The sequence below is a fragment of the Monodon monoceros genome, unplaced genomic scaffold, assembly GCF_005190385.1.
Source record: "Monodon monoceros isolate NGI ecotype Baffin Bay Population unplaced genomic scaffold, NGI_Narwhal_1 Super_Scaffold_12, whole genome shotgun sequence".
Taxonomy (NCBI): Eukaryota; Metazoa; Chordata; class Mammalia; order Artiodactyla; family Monodontidae; genus Monodon; species Monodon monoceros.
This window is the reverse complement of record NW_021703768.1, coordinates 95272324-95298010: the sequence shown is the minus strand read 5'-3', so window position 1 is coordinate 95298010 and position 25687 is coordinate 95272324. Positions and strand designations below refer to the sequence as shown.

At 37.3% G+C, this 25687-nt stretch overlaps 1 protein-coding gene across 2 annotated transcripts; it reads left to right on the top strand.

The window, feature by feature from the left end:
• The first annotated feature begins 1 nt into the window (after position 1).
• Positions 2–19017, top strand: ATG12 (autophagy related 12). Of its 2 annotated transcripts, XM_029218192.1 has the most exons (4): positions 2–355; positions 8643–8779; positions 17151–17213; positions 17868–19017. In XM_029218192.1, exons 1-4 carry the CDS (start codon positions 193–195, stop codon positions 17925–17927), a joined length of 423 nt encoding a protein of 140 aa, XP_029074025.1. In that variant the 5' UTR covers positions 2–192; the 3' UTR covers positions 17928–19017. The 2 variants fall into 2 exon arrangements, with proteins under 2 accessions (XP_029074025.1, XP_029074026.1); XM_029218193.1 differs by lacking the exons at positions 8643–8779; positions 17868–19017 and having other exon boundaries at positions 84–355; positions 17151–17212.
• Positions 19018–25687: the final 6670 nt, after the last annotated feature.

Here is a 25687-nt window from a genome sequence, read left to right as displayed (position 1 = left end):
GTTGATCTATCAGCGGTCAGGGGACTGCAACAGGTTCGACGCAGAGGACCAACCTGCAATTCCGACTCTCAGTGGTGGTTTGGGTTCTCCCCGCCCCTACTCCGGCACCTCCCTAGCGCCGCTCTTCGGCGCAAAGCCCGCCCACTGTATGCGCTGAGCCACCACTTCCGCCCTCACCTCCCTCCAAGCAGGATGGCTGAGGAACCGGAGTCTTCGCTGCAGCTTCCTCCCTCAATTGCTGCTGAAGGTGAAGGACCCACGGAGGTCTCCCCAGAAACAGCCACTCCGGAGCCCCCTTCTTCTGCTGCAGTCTCTCCGGGAACAGAAGAACCTGCCGGTGACACCAAGAAGAAAAGTAATTTTCAGAGCAGTTTCACTCTGGGCAGAGACGGGAGGTTGAGGTTGTCTTCGAATAGGGATGGCGGCTAATAAAGAAACAAAATTTAGAGGAGGGCCGGTTCCAGACGAGGTTTTTGACCAGTCAGGAGAGAGGAAGTATACTTTAAGGCTTTTAAGACGTTTGAGTTAAGTGCCTCGAAAGAAAGCTATCTCTGGACGCACCTTCGCGGTGGGGTACCGAGTTTTTGAATGTCACGGCATTTATTACGCTGTACTCTTATCTTCCTTTGAAATGACCGGACTGAGAGCTCTTTGAAGGTGGGAACTCTGTGGGATCTGGATAGTTCCAAGTACTTATAATGATTTTAGCTGTTAAGGATGGTCTGTGGCAAATCTGAATTAGCATCCACACCTTCCGACTAGGTCGCTCTTTTTTATACCAAATGAGTGTGAATTCACACCTTGGACCAAAAAACAGGGGTTTTACCCAGTATGAAGACTGCTAAGGGAAAACTAAAGGCAGAGGCATCGCCTTTTTTAAAAAAAAAACAAAAACACTGTTTTGGAATCTTTGTAAATGAATCATTTCGTTGCTTAAACTGGACCCTTTATTGCTTGAGAATTAGTCCTCAACCCTTTATTTCTTGAGAATTAATTCGCCATTGTAAAATACAGTAATTCCTAAGTGGAGCACTCTATGTAGAGTTGCCTATGAGAAAATCAGGAATTCGTTTTCTCATGTTGTGCTCAGTGATATCATGCCCTTTCATCCATCTTCACTTTCTGCTGCTGTGGAGGATAATGGTCTCTCCCAGCACTGTCCCCCTTTTAAGTCAGACTGCCTCTACATTTGGGGGAAATCTTTTCTGTCATTTCCACATTATTCGCCAATAGATAAACAAAAAAACTATAATTATTTCTGTAGGTAACCACTAGACTCGTTCTTCAGATGAATCCCATGGGTTTTAGAGATTCTTTTTCTTTCTTATTGGAGTATAATTGATTAACAATGTTGTGTTAGGTTCTGCTGTACAGCGAAGTGAATCAGTACTGTTGTCCCGTTTTTTCCCTTGCAATTTACTATAAGCAGAAACAGACTTTCAAAGAGTTTGTCTTAATATCTAGCAGTCTTAGTCAACAATTAACTACGTACTTGACCCTGAAGATTGCTGTGTAATACTGTGGCTAAAAAATAAGGCCCACATTCCCAGATATGGCCTGAGGTTATATGGCATGTTTTCTTGAGTCTGCACAATTTATGATTTTTAACTATCATTTAAAAATCAAATTTTCATCTTCTGGCTTCTGTGAGCATTTGAGTTAGCCTCTGTGATAGAAAACTTACTTTCTAGCTATTTAGTGTCTACCCTGAAGTTGTCATCCTTTTTTGAGGACCTTTTCTCATGGAAAAAGCTTAACTATTTCATATGCTCCACCTTTGGTTTAATCTACATATTTCTGAAGCTGACCAAGCTTGTTAGTTATGGCGGCACTTTAGGATCACCTGAGGGAGCTTTTAAACATAGCAGTGCCGAGGCCCTATTTCCAGAAGATTCTGATTTAGTTGATGTAGACATCTGTTTTCTTATACATGTTCCCCCAGTTGAGTCTCCTGTGTAGCTAGAGTGGAGAACTACAAACAAATCACCTTTAGAATTAAAAAAATTAATAATAAAGTACAGCTATAATCATAATAAATATTTTTCCTTCTCTAGCTTCTTGCTGTCTCTCTCTTCTTCAGTAGTACAACTCACTATTTTCTTCTTCACTTTCTTGCAATGCCCAGTTGCAGTTGACTGATTGATAGCCCCAGGGGATTGAAGGAACAGGGACAGGGAGGTATGGAAGGTGAGTTAACCAAAATCTCCTTAGCTATCTCCCAGTTCATCTCTTTTGCTTAGATAACTGAGGGTAGGATTACTAAATGGAAGAAGGAAGATAAACTTTAGTAGGAAGATAAACTGTGCATTATGTGTTCTAGATGGCTTCATTCCAGGGGTAAACTTCAGTAAATTGATCTCAGTAACCTCATTGGGACCCAATTTTTAATACCAAGGAATGGGACAGGAAGGTTGTAATAGAATAGAGTTGACTTTAGGGGGCAGCAGAACACCTCTGCTTTCAGTGTTTCCTTTGATTGTGGATGTCTTTTTTTTAATTTTTTTAAATTGAAGTATAGTTAATTTACAATGTTGTGTTAGTTTCAAGTGTATGGCAAAGTGATTCAGTTATACATATATGTATATTTTCTTAATCAGATTCTTTTCCATTATACGTTATTACAAGATAGTGAGTATAGTTCTCTGTGCTATAAGCAGGTCCTTGTTGTTTACCTATTTTATGTATAGTAGTGTGTATATATAAATACCAAACTCCTAATCTATCCCCCCATCCCCCCCATAAGTTTGTTTTCTGTTTGTGACTCTATTTCTGTTTTGTAAATGAGTTCATTTGTACCATTTTTTAGATTCCACATATAAGTAATATCATATGGTAATTGTTTTTCTCTGACTTCACTTAATATGATGATCTCTAGGTCCATCCATGTTGCTGCCAGTGGCATTATTTCATTCTTTTTATGGCTGAATGATATTCCACATCCTCTTTACCCATTCATCTGTTGATGGACACTTAGGTTTCTTCCATGCCTTGGCTATTGTAAATAGTACTGCTATGAACATTCAGGTGCATATATCTTTTCGATCATGGTTTTCTCCAGATATATGGCCAGGAGTGGGATTGCAGGGTTTTATGGTAACTCTATTTTTAGTTTTTAGTTTTTTAAGGAACCTCCATACTGTTCTCCATAGTGGCTGCAATTTACATTCCCACCAACAGTGTAGGAGGCTTCCTTTTTCTCCACACCCTCTCCAGCATTTATTATTTGTAGACTTTTAAATGATGGCCATTCTGACTGGCGTGAGGTGATATTTCATTGTAGTTTTGATTTGCATTTCTGTAATAATTAACAATATTAAGCATCTTTCCTGTGTCTTTTGGCTGTCTATATCTTCTTTGGAGAAATGTCTATTTAGGACTTCTGCCCATTTTTTGTTTGGGTTGTTTGTTTTTTGATATTAAGCTGTAAGAGCTCTTTGTATATTTTGGAAATTAATCCCTTGTCTGTTGCATCATTTGCAAATATTTTCTCCCAGTCTCTTCATTTTGTTTATGGTTTCTTTCACTGTGCCAAAGCTTTTAACTTTCATTAGGTACCATTTGTTTACATTTACTTTTATTTCCATAACTCTAGGACACTAATCCAAAAAAATATATATATATATATTGCTGCAATTTATGTCAAAGAGTGTTCTGCCTGTGTTTTCGTCTAGGAATTTTATAGTATCCGGTCTTACATTTAGGTCTTTAATATATTTTGAGTTTATTTTTGTGTATGGTGTTAGTGAATGTTCTAATTTCATTCTTTTACATGTAGCTGTCCAGTTTTCCCAGCACCACCTACTGAAGACACTGTCTTTTCTCCATTGTATATTCTTGTCCCCTTTGTAGTAGATTGCTTGACCATAAGTGCGTTGGGTTTATTTCTGGGCTCTCTATCCTGTTCCATTGATCTATGAATCTGTTTTTGTGCCAGTACTGTACTGTTTTGATGACTGTAGCTTCACAGTATAGTCTGAAGGCAGGGAGTGTGATTCCTCCAGCTCTGTTCTTCTTTCTCAAGATTGTTTTGGCTATTCAAGGTCTTTTATGTTTCCATATAAAATTTTAAAATATTTGTTTTAATTCTGTGAAAAATGCCATTGGAAATTTTATAGAGATTGCATTGAATTTGTAGATTGCCTTGGGTAGCATAGTCATTTTAACAACACTGATTATTCCAATCCAAGAACACAGTATATCTTTCTATCTGTTTGTGTTGTCTTCAATTTCTTTCATCAGTGTCTTATAGTTTTTGGAATACAGGTCTTTTGCCTCCTTAGGTATGTTTATTCCTAGGTAATTTATTCTTTTTCATGCAATGGTAAATGAGATTATTTCCTTGATTTCTCTTTCTGATATTTTGTTGTTAGTGTGTAGAAATGCAACAGATGGGACTTCCCTGCCGGTCCAGTGGTTAAGACTCTGCACTCCCAGTGCAGGAGCACAAGTTTGATCCCTGGCCAGGGAACTAAGATCCCACATCCCTCACAGTGCAGCCTAAAAAAAAAAAAAAAAGGAAATGCAACAGATTACTGTACATTAATTTTGTGTCAAACAACTTAACTGAATTCATTGGAGAGTTCTAGTAGTTTTGTATCACATTGATTGATTTGCAGATATTGAAAACTCCTTACATCCCTGGGATAAATCCCACTTGATCATGATGTGTGATCCTTTTCATGTATTGTAGGGATCAGTTTGCTAGTATTTTGTTGAGGACTTTTGCATCTATGTTCATTGGTGATACTGGCCTACAATTTTCTTTTTTTGTGATGTCTTTTTCTGGTTTTGGTATCAGGGTGATGATGGCCTCATAGAATGAGTTAGAAAGTGTTCCTTCCTCTGAAATTTTTTGGAATAGTTTCAGAAGGATACATGTTAATTCTTCTCTAAGTATTTGGTAAAATTCACCTGTGAAGCCATCTGGTCCTGGACTTCTGTTTATTGGCAGTTTTTAAATTACTGATTCAATTTTAGTATTGGTAATTGGTCTGTTCATATTTTCTATTCCTTCCTGGTTCAGTCTTGGAAGATTGTAGCTTTCTAAGAATTTGTCCATTTCTTCTAGGTTGTCCATTTTATTGGCATATAGTTGCTCAGAGTAGTCTCTTATGATCCTTTGTATTTCTGTGGTGTCTGTTGTAACTCCTACTTTTTCATTTCTGATTTTATTAATTTGGGCCCTCTCCCTTTTTTTCTTGATGAGTCTGACTAAAGGTTTATCAATTTTGTTTATCTTTTCAAAGAACCAGGTTTTAGTTTCTTTGATCTTTTCTGTTGTTTTCTTCATCTCTGTTTCATTTATTTCTGCTCTAATCTTTATGATTTCTTTCCTCCTACTAACTTTGGGTTTTGTTTGTTCTTTCTCTAGTTGCTTTAGATGTAAGGTTAAGTTGTCTGAGATTTTTCTTCTTTCCTGAGGTAAACTTGTATCACTATGAACTTTCCTTTTAGAACTGCTTTTGCTGTGTTCCACAGGTTTTAGATCATTGTGTGTTTGGCTTCATTTGTCTCTGGGTATTTTTAATTACCTCTTTGATTTCTTCAGTGAGCCATTGGTTGTTTAGTAGCATATTGTTTAGCTTCCACGTGTTTGTGTTTTTTTGCAGTTTTTTTTCTAGTAGTTGATTTCTAGCCTTGTAATGTTGTGGTCGGAGAAGATGCTTTATATGAATTCAGTTTTCTTAAATTTACCAGAGCTAGCTTTGTGTTGCAGCATGTGATCTATCCTAGAGAATGTTCCATGTGTACTTGAAAAGAATGTGTATTCTGCTGCTTTCGGTTGGAATGCTCTATAACTATCAGTTAAAACTGTCTAACCTAATGTGTTGTTTAAGGCCTGTATTTCCTTATTGATTTTCTGTCTGGATAATCTGTCCATTGATGTAAGTGGGGTGTTAAAGTCCCCCACTATTGTTGTGTTACTGTCAGTTACTCCTTTTATGTTTGTTAACATTTGCCTTATATATTGAGGTGCTCCTGTGTTGGGTGCATATATATTTACAATTGTTATATCTTCTTCGATTGATCCTTTCATTATTATATAGTGTCCTTCTTTGTCTCTTGTAACAGTCTTTATTTAAAAGTCTATTTTGTCTGATATAAGTATTGCAACTGCGGCTTTCTTTGGAGTTCCATTTGTGTGGAATACCTTTTTTCCATCTCCACACTTTCTGTCTGTATGTGTGTCTAGGTCCGAAATGTGTCTCTGGTAGGCAGCAAATATATGGGTCTTGTTTTTGTATCCATTCAGCCAGTCTGTCTTTGGTTGGAGCATTTAGTCTGTTTTCACTTAAGGTAATTATCGATATGTATGTTCCTATTGCCATTTTGTTAATTATTTTGGATTTATCTTTGTAGGTCTTTTTTCCCCCTTTTATTCTCTTCTCTTATGATTTGACAACTGTCTTTAGTATTATGTTTGGATTCATTTTTCTTTTTTGTGTGTGTATCTATTATAGATTTTTGTTTTGCAGTTAACATGAGGTTTTTATATAGGAGCCTATATCTGTACGTGCTTGTTTTAAGTTGCTGATCTCTTAATTTCAAATGCACTTTAGATACGCTGCATTTGTACTCTTCTCCTATCATGATTACTGTTTTGATACTATATTTTACATCTAATTGTTTTGTGTATCCTTTAACTGACTATTATAGATATAGATGATTTTACGAATTTTGTCTTTTAACTTCCCTACTAGCTTTGTGCGTGGCTGATTTCCTGCCTTTATTATATGTTTGCCTTTACCAGTGAGCTTTTCCATATCATAATTTTCTCATTTCTAGTTGTGGCCTTTTATTTTCCACCTACAGAAGTTCTTTTAGCATTTGTTATAAAGCTGGTTTGGTGGTGCTGAATTCTTCTAGCTTTTGCTTGTCTGTAAAGCTTTTGATTTCTCCATCAAATCTGAACAAGAGCCTTGGTGGGTAGAGTGTTCTTGGTTGTAAGTTTTTCTCTTTCATCACTTTAAGTATATCATGCCACTCCCTTCTGACATGAAGAGTTTCTGCTGAAAAATCAGCTGATAGCCTAATGGGAGTTCCCTTGTATATTGCTTTTCATATTTTCTCTTTACCTTTAATTTTTGTCATTTTGATTACAATGTGTCATGGTGTATTTCTCTGTGGGTCAATCCTGTATGAGACTCTGCACTTCCTGGACTTGGGTGACTGCTTCCCTAGGTTAGGGAAATTTTCAGCTGTTATCTCTTCAAGTATTTTCTCAGGCCCGATCTCTCTCTCTTCTCCTTCTGGGATATAATGTGAATATTACCACATTTGATGTTGTCCCAGAAGTCTCTTAAACTGTCCTCATTTCTTTTCATTCTATTTTCTTTATTCTGTTTGATGGCAGTGATTTTCAGTATTTTGTCAGAAGAACTAATACATTCTTCTGCCTCATTTAGTTTAATGTTGATTCCTTCTAGTGCACTTTTCTCTTCAGTTATTGTATTCTTCAGTTCCATTTGGTTGTTCTTTATATTTTCTAATTCTTTTTAATGAGGTAACTTCAGGAGATAGATTCATAGTCTTTCTGTTTGCATCTTTGTATTTTGAATTATTGAAACCTTTGATTTCTCAGAAACCTTTTTGGCCCCTAGTTTTTGTATTTTCTTTTTAATAATTTTTATTGTTTTCCTTTATTTAAAAGTTTATTGTAGAAAACTTGGTGGTTACAAAAAGCACAAGTAAAATCAAGTGATTATCACCTATAATATCCCTACTGGGAAATATCATTTTGGCGCATATTCCACATTTATGTGAATATGTGCCTGTGATGGTTTTAATGAAATTGAAATCTTACGCTGCTTTATATTTAGTATTTTTTGATAATTTTTTCATACTATTAAATATGCTTTTATAGTATCTTTAATGGTAGCTTAATTATCTTAAGGTTTAATAAGTGAGTTATGATCTGGTACTGTTCTAAACACTTTTATGTATTCACTTAATCTTCATAACAGTCTTATCAGGTTGCTGCTATTATCCTCATTTTACAAGTGAAGAAACTGTGGTACAGAGAGATTAAAGAGCTTATCTATATATATGTGTACATACCTAGCAAGTGGCAGAGCCAGGATTTTGAACTCAGGGAGTTCAGAGTGTGTGCTTTATATCTTCACTACAGTATATACATCCTACCATAGAGTATAATATCCTTTACTTAACCAATCTCCGCTAAACATCTTTGTTGGAAATTTAGGTTTACCTTTTTTTTTTTCAATAAAAATACATGTTTTGATGAAGGTGAAATTCTTCTAAGTGAATCTTTTCATATCTTCCATTTATCATCTCAGGCATACCTCCAGTGTCATAAATACATAAACTGTATGTTGATTGAAGGCTTAACTTTTCTGAAGTATTTTATATCACATTCTCTTTAGATGTTTCAGTGTACTTGTTAGTATAGTTTACCATTGAACAACATGGGTTTGAACTAAGCAGGTCTACTTACACATGGACTGTTATCAATAAATACGTACTAGAATACTACATAATCCGTTGTAGGTTGAATCCGCGATATAGAACTGTGGATCCAGAGGGCTGAGTGTAAAGTTATAGGTGGATTTTCGACTGTGTGGACATTGATGCCCCTAATTCCTGTTTTGATTGTGTCAACTGTATTTCTTTTTCCTTTACAGTTGACATCCTGCTAAAGGCTGTGGGAGACACTCCTATAATGAAAACAAAGAAATGGGCTGTAGAGCGAACCCGAACCATTCAAGGACTCATTGACTTCATCAAAAAGTTCCTTAAACTGGTGGCTTCAGAACAGTTGGTAAGAAAACAATGGTGATCATTTCCCTACAAAAATTCACAAAACATTTGTCTCTCAGTATTCAAGGGGGATTTCAGGAGCATCCTTTGCAGATGCTCAGGTTCCTTATATAAAATGGCATATTTGTGTATAATCTGTACACATTCTCTCTTATACTTTAAATCATTTCTAGATCATTTATGATACCTAACACAATGTAAATGCTACATAAATAGTTGCTGGTACACAGCAAATTAAAGTTTTGCTTTTTGGAACTTTCTGGAATTTTTTTCTCCAAATATTTTCCATCACATTTGGATGAACCTGAGGGAGGATGCAGAACCCATAGATATGGAGGGGGTACTGTAGTTCCTAGGCAACAATGAATAACTGTTGTATATAGAAATATATATGGAACCACATATGTTACTTCAGTAATGTCCTTTTATTTCTTTTGTTAGTGGAATTTCTGTGCTTTATTGAAGGATTCTCTGGAGAACCCTGAAAAGAAATGAATTTTAGATTTGCTTTTAAATGTGGACTGACTTTTTTTTTTTAACCTACCGTATTGGTTGTTTTCCTCAAAAAGTCACTGAATGCCCATGCAGAAAGATCTATCATAGAATATCGGTATAGAAAGTTTTGGGGTTTTCTTTGTTTTGGTATTAATGTTGCTTCCTTCCCATTCTCAAGGTAATCAATATACCTTTGCCATGTGCTGTGGAAGAACTAAGAGGTATACAGTTGACCCTTGAACAACATGAGTTTGAACTGCAGCAGTCCACTTATCCGTGGATTTTTTTAGTAAATACATACTATACTACTACACAACCTGCAGTTGGTTGAATCTGCCTTGTATACACAGATTTTTGACTGTGCAGTGTGGGCGCCCCAACCACCTCATTTTTAAGGTTCAGGTGTACTTATTTCATATTATGATACATGTTAAGCATTTCACGGTGAGTTGTTAGGATTAAAAATTTAAATGCCACAGGTTTTTAATTTGTTTTTTTGTGTTTTTGGTTTTTTTTTTGCGGTATGTGGGCCTCTCACTGTTGTGGCCTCTCCTGTTGCGGAGCACAGGCTCCAGATGCGCAGACTCAGTGGCCATGGCTCACAGGCCCAGCCGCTCCGCGGCATGTGGGATCTTCCCGGACCAGGGCACGAACCCTTGCCCCCTGCATCGGCAGGCGGACTCTCGACCACTGCGCTACCAGGGAAGCCCCTTAATTTGGTATTTGGCCACAGAAATTTAAATGTCTACATGTATTTGACATTTTGTCACATGTTATGTTAATATATAGAACGCCTTTATCTTCAGACCACAATCTTGGTCATTGTTAACTCAGGTAATGTATATGTGGATAGATAATTGAAGAATCACTAAGTATTTTTTAAATACAGTTATGTGTAAGGATTGGGTGATTATTTATGAAAGTGAGGTGTGTTGGAATTTATTATTTATGAAAGTGAGGTGTGTTGGAATTTATTTCTTTTTGTCAATGAAGAGGTGGAAATGACTCTGATCTAAGATTTTGGTCGTAAGTGGCTTTCACAAAAGTGTCATGTCATGGGTACAAAAGTAAGTGCAAGATAGGTTAATCACTAGAAGTTATTTGAGGTAAGGATAGCATAGAACCAGGGATTCCTCCAAAGGAAGTTGTAAGGGGAAAGTGATGGGGATTTTTGAGTTTTACAGGTGAACATCTCTGTTTGTGATCACTCGGAATGAGAAAAGATCTGTTTTATAAGAGTGCCGTATAGAATTTAATTAAATTTCAGAGATGGGCAAGGATATTATAGTGTCATCCACTTGCATATGGTAGCTAAAACCTGAGGAGCAGAGGACCTTGCCTAGAGTCCAAGCCTAAATGGAAAAGTTAGGGTAATGAGGACATACACTTAAGAGAAATGAGCAGAGGTTATCTCTACTAACGGTCTACCATGAAGAGTTGGAGAGGTAGGTAACCAGAGGAGTACCAAGTAATTAAGGCATTACTTTTATAAATTTGTGGATAGAAGAAAAGTTGAAAGAATGCTGTGTTCTATGTTAATGTTAGAGTTTTGACATTTTGTATTGCTTATATTCAGTAATCTGAAAGGACTTGGTTGATGTCAATATATATTAGGTTGAACCATGTAAAACTGCCATCAATCAATCATTTTAACCAAAAAAACTCAGCAATTTCACATGGTCCAACTTTAAAGCTTTGTAGCAAATCTGATTATTTCTTCCCATTTAAGCAATAGGAAACATAAACAAAAGTAGTCTTTTTGTCACTTTTCCTGATTAAACTAGAACTCACATCTTCTGGCTTCATAGAGCTGTACCCTACCTTATTTTCACAAAATAAATGTCAAAAGAAAAAGTAATGCTGGGGATTCTGGGAAGATAGCAGTGGTGTCAGAAGGCATGAATTCCCACAAAAATGTAGTCAACTAGAAAGCAAAACCAAAACCCCATGATCAGTATACTTATAACAGAACTTAGATGACAAGTATCCTGAAACCTAAGATTCAAGTTGGTGGGAATACCCACCAATGACCACAGGATCTGCGTCGTATTAGCAAATGTGCTGAAAAAAATAAACAGTAGGATTGGCATCTGATAGCACTGAGAAAGGGAGAACCTGGAAATAGCTAACAGGTATTCACTGGAAAGTACAGTGGGCCAATTTAAGAATAGTAGCTGAAATTGAGAGTGTTTGATTCTCTCCAATAGCAGGCAATTACAATATATCTGCATAAGGAGGACTTAAGGGACTGGAGCAGTCTAGCCCCTGAGAACTCTCAAAACAGACTCAGGCTCCCTTCCAAGACAAGATCCCACACTGAAGAGGAACTTCTGGAAGTGAAACACATTTAAGCAGGGAAAGGAAGGAAAAAGAAGGACCAGGTCAAAATGGAGAGGAACAACCTGGAAAGCTCAGAAAGCAGACCTCCGGCACTTCCCTGGTGGTGCAGTGGTTAAGAATCCGCCTGCCAGTGCAGGGGACATGGCTTTGAGCCCTGGTCCGGAAAGATCCCACATGCCACAGAGCAACTAAGCCCATGCACCACAACTACTGAACACACCACTCTAGAGCCTGTGAGCCACAACTGCTGAGGCCACACGCCACAACTACTGAAGCCCGCATGCCTAGAGCCTGTACTCCGCAACTAGAGAAAGCCCACGTGCAGCAACGAAGACCCAGTGCAGCCATAAATAAATAAAATGTTAATTGTTAAAAAAAAGAAAGAGGGGCTTCCCTGGTGGCGCGGTGGTTGAGAGTCCCCCTGCCGATGCAGGGGACGCAGGTTCGTGCCCCAGTCTGGGAAGATCCCACATGCTGCGGAGCGGCTGGGCCCGTGAGCCATGGCCGCTGAGCCTGCGTGTCCGGAGCCTGTGTTCCACAACGCAAGAGGCCACAACAGTGAGAGGCCCGTGTACCACAAAAAAAATAATAATAATAAAAATAAAGAAAGCAAGCAGACCTCCATATTGTTCAACACTATACAAAAAACAACAGTAGAGGGAGCGCTGTGGAGTTAGCAAAACTACACTAACTCATTTCATTCTAAAAGTTGAGGAAAACTGATTTCATATACAAGTAAGCAACAGAGAAGTATCAAGGTCAAATCCTGCACAGTGTTATAAGGAAGCAAAATAAACAGAGTAACATCCCTAAAGACAATGAAAGCATGCCAGAGAAAAATGTGCCTACAAGCAGGTCAGTAACTGATTTATTATGTCAAAACAAGTGTCAAAAGAAAGATGATACAAGACATGAAAGAACAACATAAATCAGCAATAGTAAAACTTGAAGTGACAGAGCTCAGGAAAAGAATTACAGGTTAAATTTCAGAAATGGAGACTAAACTAGATGGAATATAAGAGCAAATAAACAACAGGTCATGGCTGAAGAAAAATAGAAGGAAAAAAGGAGAATTTTCAAAATCAAAAAGATATACCTAGGAATAAACATACCTAAGGAGGTAAAAGACATATACTCTGAAAACTATAAGAAACCAATGAAAGAAATTGAAGACAACACAAACAGAAAGATATACTGTGTTCTTGGATTGGAATAATCAGTGTTGTTAAAATGACTATGCTACCCAAGGCAATCTACAGATTCAATGCAATCTCTGTAAAATTTCCAATGGCATTTTTCACAGAACTAAAACAAATATTTTAAAATTCTGTATGGAAACATAAAAGACCCTGAATAGCCAAAACAATCTTGAGAAAGAAGAACAGAGCTGGAGGAATCACACTCCCTGCCTTCAGACTATACTGTGAAGCTACAGTCGTCAAAACAGTATGGTATTGCACAAAAACAGATACATAGATCAATGGAACAGGATAGAGAGCCCAGAAATAAACCCACGCACTTATGTCAAGCAGTCTACTACAAAGGGGACAAGAATATACAATGGAGAAAAGACAGTGTCTTCAGTAGGTGGTGCTGGGAAAACTGGACAGCTACATGTAAAAGAATGAAATTAGAACATTCACTAACACCATACACAAAAATAAACTTAAAATATATTAAAGACCTAAATGTAAGACCGGATACTATAAAATTCCTAGAGGAAAACATAGGCAGAACACTCTTTGACATAAATTGCAGCAATATTTTTTTGGGTCAGTCTTCTAGAATAAAGGAAATAAAAGCAAAAACAAACAAATGGGACCTAATTAAACTTAAAAGCTTTTGCATAGCAAAGGAAACCATCCACAAAACAAAAATACAACCTACTGAATGGGAGAATATATTTGCAAACGGTATAACCAATAAGGGATTGATATCCAACATATATAAACAGCTCATACAACTCAACATCAAAAAAACAAACAACCCAATTGTAAGGTGGGCAGAAGAACTGAAAAGACATTTTTCCAAAGAGGAAGTGCAGATGGCCAACAGGCACATGAAAAGATCCTCAACATCAGTAATCATCAGGGAAATGCAAATCAGAACCACAGTGAGCTATCACCTCACACCTGTCAGAATGGCTGTCATCAAAAAGAACACAAATAACAAATGTTGGCAAGGATGTGGAGAAAAGGGAACCCTTGTATACTGTTGGTAGGAATGTAAATTGGTGCAGCCACTGTGGAAAACAATATGGAGGTTTCTCAAAAAACTAAAGATAGAAGTACCTTATGACCCAGCAATTCCACTCCTGGGTATACATCTGAAGAAAACAAAAAAACTTGTTTGAAAAGATATGTGCACCCCTGTGTTCATAGCAGCATTATTTACAGCTGCCAAGATATGGAAGCAACTTAAGTATCCATCAACAGATAAATGCATAGAAGATGTGTACGTACACACACACACACACGCGTGCGCGCGCGCGCACAATGGAATACTACTCAGCCATAAAAAAGAAAGAAATTTTGCCGTTTGCAGCAACATAGATGGACTTGGAGGGCCTTATGCTAAGTGAAATGAGTTAGAGAAAGACATATACTGTGTGATATAACTTTACACGGAATCTAAAAAATACAACAAACTAGTGAATATAACAGAAAAGAAGCAGACTCACAGATGTAGGGAACAAACTAGTGGTTTCCAGTTTGGAGGCGGGGGGACAATAGGGGGGTGGAGGAGTGGGATATACAGACTGAAGGATGCAAGATAGGCTGAGGGATGTGTTGTACAACATGGGGAACATAGCCAATATTTAGTAATAACTGTAAATGGAAAGTAACCTTTAAAAGTTGTATAAAAATTTTTTTAACTTAAAAAAAATGTTAAACAGCATCTGGTTGCTCAGGCTCGGGGATGGGACGGGAGGTAGAATGAAATGTAGAAAGAATTTGAGAAAATGACAAATACTGAGTATAAACAAAGGAGAGTAAACATAGAAATAGGAGTCCCTGAAGAAGAAAACCAAAGCAAAGGAACAAAACAAATACTTAAAATTATAATTCAAGGGAAATTTCTTCTAAAAAGATTTGAAACTACGTATTAAAAAAATGTACCAAGATCCTGAGAATACCAACCCAGTGTAATAATCACCGAGACACATTCTGGTAAGATTACTGGATGTGAAATAAAAAGAAAAATCCTTTGGACATCTAGGGGAAAAAGGACAGCGCTTAGGAAATTAGGTTACTGTCAAAGTTGAGCAGCAAAGATACAAAGAAAGTGTGAGATAAGGATTTTACATACTACAAAACTGATATTTAATCAGGGCACAAAACTGTTAGCAGTGTGCAAGAACTCAAGAGAATGCTGTTCCCATGAACCCTCCCTACAAAATCTCAAGTTTATAACAACCAAAATAACTAAAGAGACATCTATATAAAGACTGGTGATTTAAAAAGAAATCATTATTCTTTAAAATTTTATCCTCCTAAGCTCTAGCATTTAGCTAAAGATTGTATTTTTACCTCCATGGAACTTCCATTTAAACTACCTTAATTACTTTTTTTAAATTAAAGTCACTTTCAGTTGCTAACTCCTGTTACAGAATTACATCAGGTTCTTATAGTTCTCTACTGTATCTGCTGTACTGTCCCCTCAACACTCACATCTTATTTTTGTTTCTTTTGCCTGCAGAGTCCTAATTATTACTCTCTGCACCTAGTTAAGTCCTAATTTGTTCCTCATTTTTTTTTTTCCAGAAAGCCTCTCCTGACCAAAAGGCTAGGCTAAACTAATGCCCCATCTTTGTGCTACAGACCTTGTCAGGTGCATTTTCCCCATCTATATTCTTATCTATTCAGGTATGTTTGCTTATTGAGAGGAGAGATCATATTAATCTTCATAATTCCACACCTTGTGCATTTCCTAGCACATAATAGACACTCAGGGATTGTTTGCTGAAATAAACTAAATTGTTGTCCAGAGCCCTTTTCCTAATTTAAAACGTTCCAAAGAGTAAAATCTATGTTCACTCATAGTTAAACTGTCAGGAGCTAAACACAAATTATTATATCCTTATCACAGGAAATTCACATTAAAATGCACACTGATTTCTGTTGTTTCTGAAATTATGTTAGAACCTTACTCAGCCTTAATAATGAGTTGATATGTAAGCATGAACTTTTTTTTTTTTTGTGGTACGCGGGCCTCTCACTGTTGTGGCCTCTCCTGTTGCGGAGCACAGACTCCGGACACGCATGCTCAGCAGCCATGGCTCACGGGCCCAGCCGCTCTGTGGCATGTGGGATCCTCCCGGACCGGGGCACGAACCCGTGTCCCCTGCATCGGCAGGCAGACTGTCAACCACTGCGCCACCAGGGAAGCGCCACCAGCATGAACTATTTTTAAATAATTTAATAAGTCTAACTAATGTCTATTGAGTACGTATATCAAGCACTTACACTTGATGTGTACTGTCTCATTTTATTTTTCCCAGCAGCTTCAAGAAGTATAGGTCCTGTTATTTTCTGTATTTACAAACAAGGACACAGTTTGAGAAAAGTTATTTGTATTTATAGCCAAAATTCAAACCTAGATCTCAGTAGAGCCCCTACTCTTAATTACCACACTGTATTGCCTGAAGGAGAAATATAAGTGATATTTATTCTTGTTCTAGCTGGTGTCCCAAATAGTATCTATCACCTAACTATTCTGATAGATATTTTTAAGGTCTATGTGAAGCCCAGGAAATTTGTCTTAAAATTTGATTGTAGACAAGGAAAATTGAATATGTTAACCTGCAAGTAATGTTTTGTTTTCTAAAAAGAGAACTATCAGAAGTCACTTGGACACTGTGATCTTTTGTTTCAGTATCTTCAGGAATTTTTTAAGTACTAAAAATGTTTCAGTAGAAACAGACTAAACTGAAACATTGAACAATGAATCCTTTAATAAACAAGGTTGTAAGGACATTAGGTTTCAATTATGCGACATTTTTGCTACTTCATTTGGCTGCAAGTGACTTTACAGAGGTCTCACCCAGCCTGAAATTCAGTACTTCTGAGAGTTTTCAGAGGTGGTAATGGTCAAAAAAATCCAACCATGCATGTCATTTACTCAAGAAAAATGCACCAACTATCTCAATTATTAGATGTTTTTATTTGAGGCTGTGTGTGTAAAATTTTGTTAGGAGAAATTCTGTCTTTAATTATGAATAAATGAGAAACTTGATATTTTTACTAATGTAATTTCTTGGATAAACCTTCAAAAGCTGTTTGTAAAAACAAAAGTTTCTTAGTTATAAAAAGCTGGGAACAAAAATTTTGTTATTCCTCCAGAGGAAAGACATGCTCTTCATAAAGATCTCACTAATTGACTAATTTATGAGAATTAGAAAGAAGGGGTTTAGGGAAGTTTTCTTCAGTTCTGGAGACAAATAATTTGAAATAGCTGGCTGATTGGCACCCAGAAAAATGCAGATTAATCTGGATACCATTAAAACTGAATCACCATAATTTTCTTCTTTCTTGCAGTTTATTTATGTGAATCAGTCCTTTGCCCCCTCCCCAGACCAGGAAGTTGGAACCCTCTATGAGGTAAAACATTACTGCTTTATTTTCTTCATGGAATATGCTCATCTGTGTATAGTATGATCATTAACTCACATCATTTAAAGAGATGATAAGCCATTCTTAATTGTCTATCAAGAAAAGAGATTACTTTCTTGTTCTCTGTTATATCTCTAACACCTTGAACTTAGTTGGATCTCAATATACAGTGATTGAAGAATTAAATAATGAATAACACAAACAGAAGATGACTATGAAATATGACCAGAAAGTAAGATCTCCTTTTTTACCTACATGTAGTATCTTCTACATTGTTTTTATAATCAGTAATCCAGATCTCCCTCCAAGAAATTGAAAAGGAGACTATGTAGGAATGACTTTATTCAGCATTCTTACAGCACCATTACTAGAAAATAGTACATACATTATAGTCAGATGTAGAGAAGGGACAAGGTTAAAATGTCTGCTTATCTATGCTTAAGGTGCTTAAAGGACAAGTTTTATTAAACATTTATGATTACTAATGTGTCCAATAGTAGCTTGCATCTGTTGAAAGAACTAGCCTTATAGATACATGTACATGTATGAGGATGTTTATGATCAGTATAACATTTTTTTTCTTAGTTTCATCTAAGAATAACAAAAATTGAGTTTAATTCATTGCCGTTTTTCTTTTTGTAGTGTTTTGGCAGTGATGGTAAACTGGTCCTGCATTACTGCAAATCTCAGGCATGGGGATGAGCTACAGAGGAAAAGATATTGATAACTTAAAATGAATCTTCACAAAGCAAACAGCTCTGAAAAGTTTTGATCTTGTGGCAAGAGACTTGTGGATGTGATCTCTTCAGCATGCACCTACTGTGACCCATGTCTATACATTTAAAATATCCACAGAGTAGATGGACTCACAAAAATGTGATTTGTATTAAAACACAAATCAGCATAAAAGATTGACATTAGGGTTTACCCATTACTACAACTATTGCTCCAGAGCTGCCTCCAAAGTGTTGAAAAGGAGACTAAGATTATATAAAGCTGCTTTTGTACCATTCTCAAAATGACTGAAACTGTTTACTTGAAAAATTAGCACTCTGCTGATTCCCGCCCCCCCCCTTAAAAGTCAATTTACTAAAGGAATCTTTTGGGGCTTATTCAGGGGAGTGCAATTTGTTTGAGGTATGTGTTTTGCCTTTTCTCATTTACATTTCTATCTACAGTGTTACCTTGTGAAACAAAGTTGCATTGACCTTCTGGCTTTATTACCTTGCATAGTCCAGTAGAGGGCAACCCAGCTGACAGAGTTAGGCAGTTTGGTTTTACCTCTTTGCCAGAAGACAATAGCTATTCCTGCTAATCTCTAGCAAACATCTAGCCAAGAGAGCACACATGTTGACACACTTTAGAGAAAATTCGTGGTTTCGGTTTAACTGTTTTATTGGGAAACAGAAGGAATTTTACAAATTTTGGACAAATGAGTCATCTGACTCTTTTCAATCTTATCATTTAATGATTCTTGAGTCCCAGTGGTTATAACTGTGGTATGAAACTCTCTCTTATTTTTACAGTGTCAAAAGCACTCAATGAGTAAACGAGGCAGCATCTTTCAGTTTTTTATAATGTATTTTCCAGCTTGAAAATGCTCAAAAAATAATTGGAAAATAGCTAGATTTTATGTGTATTTCATGCCATGACTAAAAGTACCATTTTTTACTGATGCTATTAAACTGATAATTGCTTTAAATAAAATTCAGCCTTTTTTCTTCATTCTGTATTGTATTTATAATGCAGCATTTTTTTTAAAAATTCCAATAAATTGAACGGAATGTTCAAACAGGATCTAAGGTGTATACAAGAATTCTAAGTGTTTATTTTCAAAGGTGATGAGAATGGTATGATTTTGTCAAAGGACTTTGAACTACATTTATGTCCTTTAAGTCCCAGAATGTACTTTATGGTTAATGATCTGCCATACATTATCATTAAGGGATGCTAAGGAACAATTCCGTTTAAGGTGATGAAATCACTGTTCAGTTCACATTTTCTGCCCGAGAACAAATTCCTAAGTCCCCTTATAATGATGTCCCTGTTTAATAAATTAATGCAACTAGTATTAACACTGAAATAATACAGGTTGAATTGTGTAAAGGCTAAGTAAGAAATTAGTATGTATGTTGAAAGCTGGAAAGAATGTTATTTTCAGGTCAAATAAGTTGAATATGGAAAGGATCTGTTCTCTAGTTTTGTGCTCTTTCAGTTTACTGAAGGATATGAATGTATTTATATGCATATATATTTAACAGATAGGAAAAATGTGTTTAACCTATGTGTATCTTATGTTTGCTGCTAAGGTTTCAAATGATAGACTATTACCTTAACAGTCAAAACTACTTGAGTTTGAATTTGTGTCATCAACTTAATTATTCTTTTCTGATCTAAATAATTTACTAACTTACTCAATCTGAGGTTAGCTAAATATGTATACTTTGTTTTTTTCACTCACAACTTTTAAGAATATGTAGGGCTTTACACTTTTTAAAACCGTATTTACATTATTCTGTGCTGACTATATAACATTTACTCATAAGCCTGGATCCCATAAGTTATTTGGTTATTAGAACCTAGAACGCAATTCACAGAATATTTTTGCACATGTCTGGTTTAAATGAGCTTGGGGGGGGACTAAACCCTCAGGTTATATTTTAAGTTTTCCATATTTATGAATGAGAAAATCAACATCAGTAATGCCACGCTTTATCTTACTGTGCAAAGATGACCCATTCTACATACAGTGTATATAATGTTAGAATAGTGTGCTTTGCATCTTTGAAGCTGCCTATGCCGAGGCCTTCACAGTGAGTTCCCCATATTTAGGGTGTAAGGTAAGCTAAGAATGTTTATCTGGAATCAAAATAAGATTGAGTACTTCCTGGAATCTATGATTTCTGTAGAAGTTTTAACCCTGAAGGGACCTTTAATATCATCTACTCTGATAAGATTAGAAAACTCAAAGAGAAGTGCAGACCATGCTTTTAAATTATATAGCATTAGTCAACCAGTTTAGTTGTGTGTAACCCAAAGCGGGAAAGTACAGTGTTCAGAGGTATGATAATGAAAATCACCTTTTGTGCAGCTTCTGCTTCATTTTCCAAGGATTGTAATATACTTAGTAAGCTTCTGGACTAAGGGAATTCAGCTACAGACCACATAATGGAAGGAAAGTATTCAGAAAACAGTTCAGCAGGTTTACTTTTACAAATATTATTCTCCTTCAAAATTGTCCAACCCACACTGGATTATTCGCTGTTTCCTGAACGTGCATTGTTTGTTTGTTTTTCTGTTTCCTACACCTCCATCCCTTCAAATCCTACCTCTCTGCCTAATTCATTTTTTAACTTCCTTAAAGCTTATGTGAATCTCAAGGAGGAGATACTCTCTCCCTCATAAGAACACAGCAAACTACCACTATTACAGCAGTTACTGCGCTTACTCCCTTATAAGCATGCCCAACACCCTTTCATCATTGTAATATCCCTGAAAATAGGATGTTTGGGGGTTTTTTATTTGGTACCCACACACATAATACTTAGTACATTTCCTTATGCACATATAATCAGGAATTCATTATATATTGAGTATGATGTGGTTTGCAGAATGATTTAAAGCAGCAATAAAGGAAATTTGCATGTTTTTAATTTTTGTATGGCAGAAGATGAAAATGTTTGCAACATATGACAGGGTTTTGATGTCCAATAATTGAAGAGCTCATTTCAGTTGATAAGAAAAAAGACCGTCTGAAAAATGGGCACAATACATTAAAATGTAATTCCAAAAAATAAAAATATAGATGGCTAATAAAGCATGAAAAGTGCTGAACATCATTAGTTATAAAAAGTACAGGTAGGGCTTCCCTGGTGGCGCAGTGGTTGAGAGTCCGCCTGCCGATGCAGGGGACACGGGTTCTTGCCCCGGTCCGGGAAGATCCCACATGCTGCGGAGTGGCTAGGCCCGTGAGCCATGGCCGCTGAGCCTGCGCGTCCGGAGCCTGTGCTCCGCAACGGGAGAGGCCATAACAGTGAGAGGCCCGCGTACCGCAAAAAAAAAAAAAAAAAATACAGGTAAAAACTACGAAATGCTGAGTATCACCTTTCATAGTATCAATAGTTAAAACAATTGTCAGTATTGGCAGCATTGTGGGGAAATAAGGCCTGTCATATTCTTGGTGAATGGAATGTGAATTGGTACTACAATTTTAGGGGACATTTTGGCAATCTCTTTCAAAAGCCTTGAAACTATAAATTTCCATTTGTTTATTCACATAGAGTGCCTACTATGTCCTCAGCATTGGAATAAGACATAAGATTCCTGTTCTCCTGGAACTTTCATTCTGATTGGAAGGTAGATTGTCAGGTATGAATTTAAATAATTCTTGAAACTTTAAGTTGATTTTTTGAAATAATAGTAAAAAGATAAAATTTGATACCAAATATTAGATTTACCTGTCTTTTGTTTTTGCCCGCGCTGCACGGCTTGTGGAATCTTAGTTCCCTGACCAGTGATTGAACCCAAGCTCTCGGCAGTGAGAGCGCGGAGTCCTAGCCACTGAACCGCCAGGGAATTTCCTGTATTTTCTTATATGATATGGATGAAAGAAGGATAAAACATGTATGTATATTGAGTGTGATTAGAATCTTGAGTTAGAGGAAACCTTATAAATCATAGTTCTTTCTATGTTCTCATATGGAGCAGATATACCTAAAACGTATTGGTTACTTACTAATAGCCATAAGGAAAGCCCTATCCATTTTGAGGTGGATTTATTCTTTATAGAACTCTCTTCCCTCTGCCTTCCTCCTAAAGCTATTTCTTCCCAGTTCTATTATATATCTAGATCTATGAGGCATATCTTTTCCCCCTTTCCCACCTCAGTTCTCCCAAGTCTTCTACTAAATTAATCATGGCAAATCCATTCCTTCCAATTGCTCAACTAATTATTAATCCCTCTCTAACCCACTTCCAGTCTATCAGCAAATCCTGACATCTTTACCAAAACATGTTCAGAATCCAACCATTTTTCATCTATTTTCCCACTCTGGCCAAGCCACCATTATCTTTCACTTGAACTGTAATAGCCAGCTAATTGGCTTCCCTTTATCTGCTCCCTGGCCAAAATCCCCAAGTGACTTCCCATATCAGAGTAAAAGTTGAAGACTTCCATTGTCCTATGTGATCTGCAGTCCCCATTTCTACAGCTTACCACCCACCTCTGTGTTCATCTGTGTTATTATCCAAACACTAGACTTGATCCCATCCCAGGGCTTTTGTGCTTACCATTTCCTCCATCTGGAAACTTCCCCCAGACAATTACATTTCTCACTAACATCCTTCAGTCCCTGTTCAACTATCACATGACACCTCCTCACCACCTTCTACCTTCTTTCTCCTGCTTTATTTTTCTCCATCGTGTATTGTATACGGTACTATGTGTCCATTTCTCCATACATACCGTATTTGTTGGGGTAGCTACCCCCAGCCCCATTAGAACATATGCCCTCTGAGGGCAGAGACTTAAGTTTTGTAAGCAGTGCCAGGCATATAGTACATGCTTGTGAAAATGTGTCAGATGGATGGATAGACCAATATTACTGAACCTCTAATAATTCTAACTCCTTTCTCTGGATATCTGTCACATGTCAACGTCTGTCTTAAAATGTGATGATCATTGACGTGAGCAACGCAGAGTGCGGTAGAACTACCACCTCTGAATCTAGGTATTCTACTTATGTCAATAGAGCCTGTAATGACAGTCACTTTGGGGGGAGGGAGGGACAGTAGTTAAGTTACAATGTGCAATTCTGTGGGGAAGAATATGGGTTTTCTTTACAGAGAAACCAGAAAGAAAGAAAAAAAAAAACCTTGAGAGAAACAAGTCTAGTCTGCTGGATTTGAATGCACAGCCCCAAGGATCCTTAAAACTAGCAGTTGAATTACTCTAGCCAATTACCAGTAATGTTTTTGCTGAAGTCACCATTCATGCATACGCAAGGCACTGTGTACTAGGCGTAGAGAAAGGAATACAAAAATAAAATGTAAAAGGAGACTGTCCCAAACGTCTCACTGTCAAGATAATCCACATAAGTAACTACAATACCTGCTGCAAAGTGGTAAGTGCCATAAGAAAGATACTGATTATTGCCTTAGTTGTTCAAGAGGAGATATAACTTATTTGAGAGGAAAGCGTTTGAGCTAAGACCATAAGGTAGGATCTGGACATATTGAAATGTCTTTCTAGTGTCTAGGCAGAAGGAAAAGCTTAAAGCAGAAGAATGGATTTGGTAACCACAAGAAATAATGACTAATATAACCTGGCTGGAAGACATTTGGTAAAGAAGAAAAGTAAAGATAAAAGATTAAAAAGGAAATGTAGAGCCAAAACATAGAGAATTTTAAATGCCAGGTTGACAAACCTAGTATGTAGGAAATAAGAGTTATTGAAAGTTTCTGACCAGGAAACATAACCAGTCTGAGCTTAAGTATAATTACAGGATGTGAATAAAGGATCTGTACTGGGAAGGGCCAGCATAGTAATCCACCCAAAATTAGAATAGAGGCTTGAGTGGAGTAGCAATAAGAATAGAAAGGTGGAAAAACATAAAAGATATTCTGGAGGTTTAAAAAAGTTAGCTATTGGTTGAAAGAGCTTGAGAATGAAACGGGAAAGAGTAGGCAGTAGTGGATGAGGTTCTTGAGCTCGGGTAGCCTCATTGTGGAAATTGAACCTCCAGGAAATGAAAAGCATGTTTGAAAGGAGTTTTAAATATGGTATATTTCATTTGAGGTGCTAAAAGGTATTAGAGATTACTCTCAGCATGTGAAATTAGAGAGATGTGGGAGACATCCACATAGAAGGGATCAATGAAATTGTGTTGGGGGGGTTAGAGAGGCAATGAATATGTGAATATGGCTATATTATTAGGAAAGATCCTTGAGGTCTCTGAATGTCAGAAGGAGCCAGAGAAAGTAGAAAATGAACGGTTTGAAAACTTTAGAGAAGTGTAATCCACTATGAAATGCAGAAAAGTTTGTGTTCGATTTTTGTTGTTCATTCCCAATATTTGTGGATTAAAACGGCTGAAATGAAGTAATTAAGAGACTCAATAGAAAACACTGACGAGAATAAAGAAATTATGAGTAAATGATGAAAAGGGTACGAGTTACTCTGTCCCATAATTCTTTAATTAACCACCTCTACATCACAAAAGGTAGGCCTCTGGAATGCTTTGTACCTGTAGTAGCCCTTCTGGGACAATGATGATTGAGATGTTACGTTTACTTCCTAACAACATTGTTAGAATGGTTTTAGTGTTATCAGTTTAACCAGGGATGTTTAAGGCTGCAGGTGGCACTAGGAAACTTAAACATATACAGTATAGACACATATACGTACATGTGTATATATATAAAAATACCTTGGAGCAAAGTCTGGGAGAAACAGACCAGTCTTCCAGAAGTCTAGACCTTTAATAACCCTGAATCCATCTATAGTGAGAAAGAAGGAATCTCTACTGGCATTTCTTCTGTCCTTCACTTTTTCCTTATTTTCATTCATACTTAACTTGTGTTAATCTCAAAGCTGCTACGTGCTATGCACAACTTAGAAATTCATATTCTTGTGTGTATTCCCGGTAGGCTACTTCAAGCACAAGCCTAGAATTGAAGGATTTAAATAATCTGATTAGAATCCTTTAAATTACTGTATTAGGAATCAAAAAAAAAAAATCAGCATTTCTTTGTCCCACTACTTGACACATCAGGTCTTTGCCCTGGATATATTATCAATATTTTAAAGGAAATGTTTGATTTTAAAAATCAAAGAGGGATACCCGGCCTTCTGTTGTTTCACCAGTGTTGCTCTAGACCCCAGCCTCCCTTGTCAAGCTGTAGTTTAAGCACAGCACAGCACATTTAAATTTTTTTAAAAGAAGACTTTGACTTATTTTCATCTAGCCTTGGAGCATATTATCGATGGTTTCAATCGACAGAACAGAAGCTCTCCACCTTGGGAGTGGACTCCATACTCAGCCTTTGTAAACTGTTCAAAATCACTCCCTCGGCTCCATTTGGAAGGAAGCGTCCGTGTCCTTCCTCAGCGTCCTGCGCCCCTTCTCCAGACCCCTTCTGTCGACGTCCTAGCGTCGCAAACCAAGGCAGCACAGAGGAGCCTCAGGGAGCGGGGGAGGGGGGAAGAGGGGTTGGGATGGGCGGCCGAAAGACGGTATGTTACGGTGGGGGAGAGATTGCGCGCAGCCCACCGCGAGCACCGGGACCCGGGAGAGAAGGGTTCCGCTAGGGCCGGGGTGCCGAGGGAGCCGGGGCCGTGTGCGTGGGCCTTGCCCGCGCGCTCTCGCCGCCTCCGCCACCCTTCTCAGGTCGCTCCCCGCTTCTCCCCACCCTCCGAGGGACGTTGGTACATTCCCGGTGACTCCGAGAGCTTAAAAAGGGCC

Bases quoted from the DNA above. Each gene is read 5' to 3' on its own strand.
- ATG12 (XM_029218192.1), top strand. From the start codon at position 193: ATGGCTGAGGAACCGGAGTCTTCGCTGCAGCTTCCTCCCTCAATTGCT. The intron at 8,780-17,150 runs GTAAGAAAACAA...TCTTTCTTGCAG, and splicing joins TGGTGGCTTCAGAACAGTTG to TTTATTTATGTGAATCAGTC. The intron at 17,214-17,867 runs GTAAAACATTAC...TTCTTTTTGTAG, and splicing joins AAGTTGGAACCCTCTATGAG to TGTTTTGGCAGTGATGGTAA.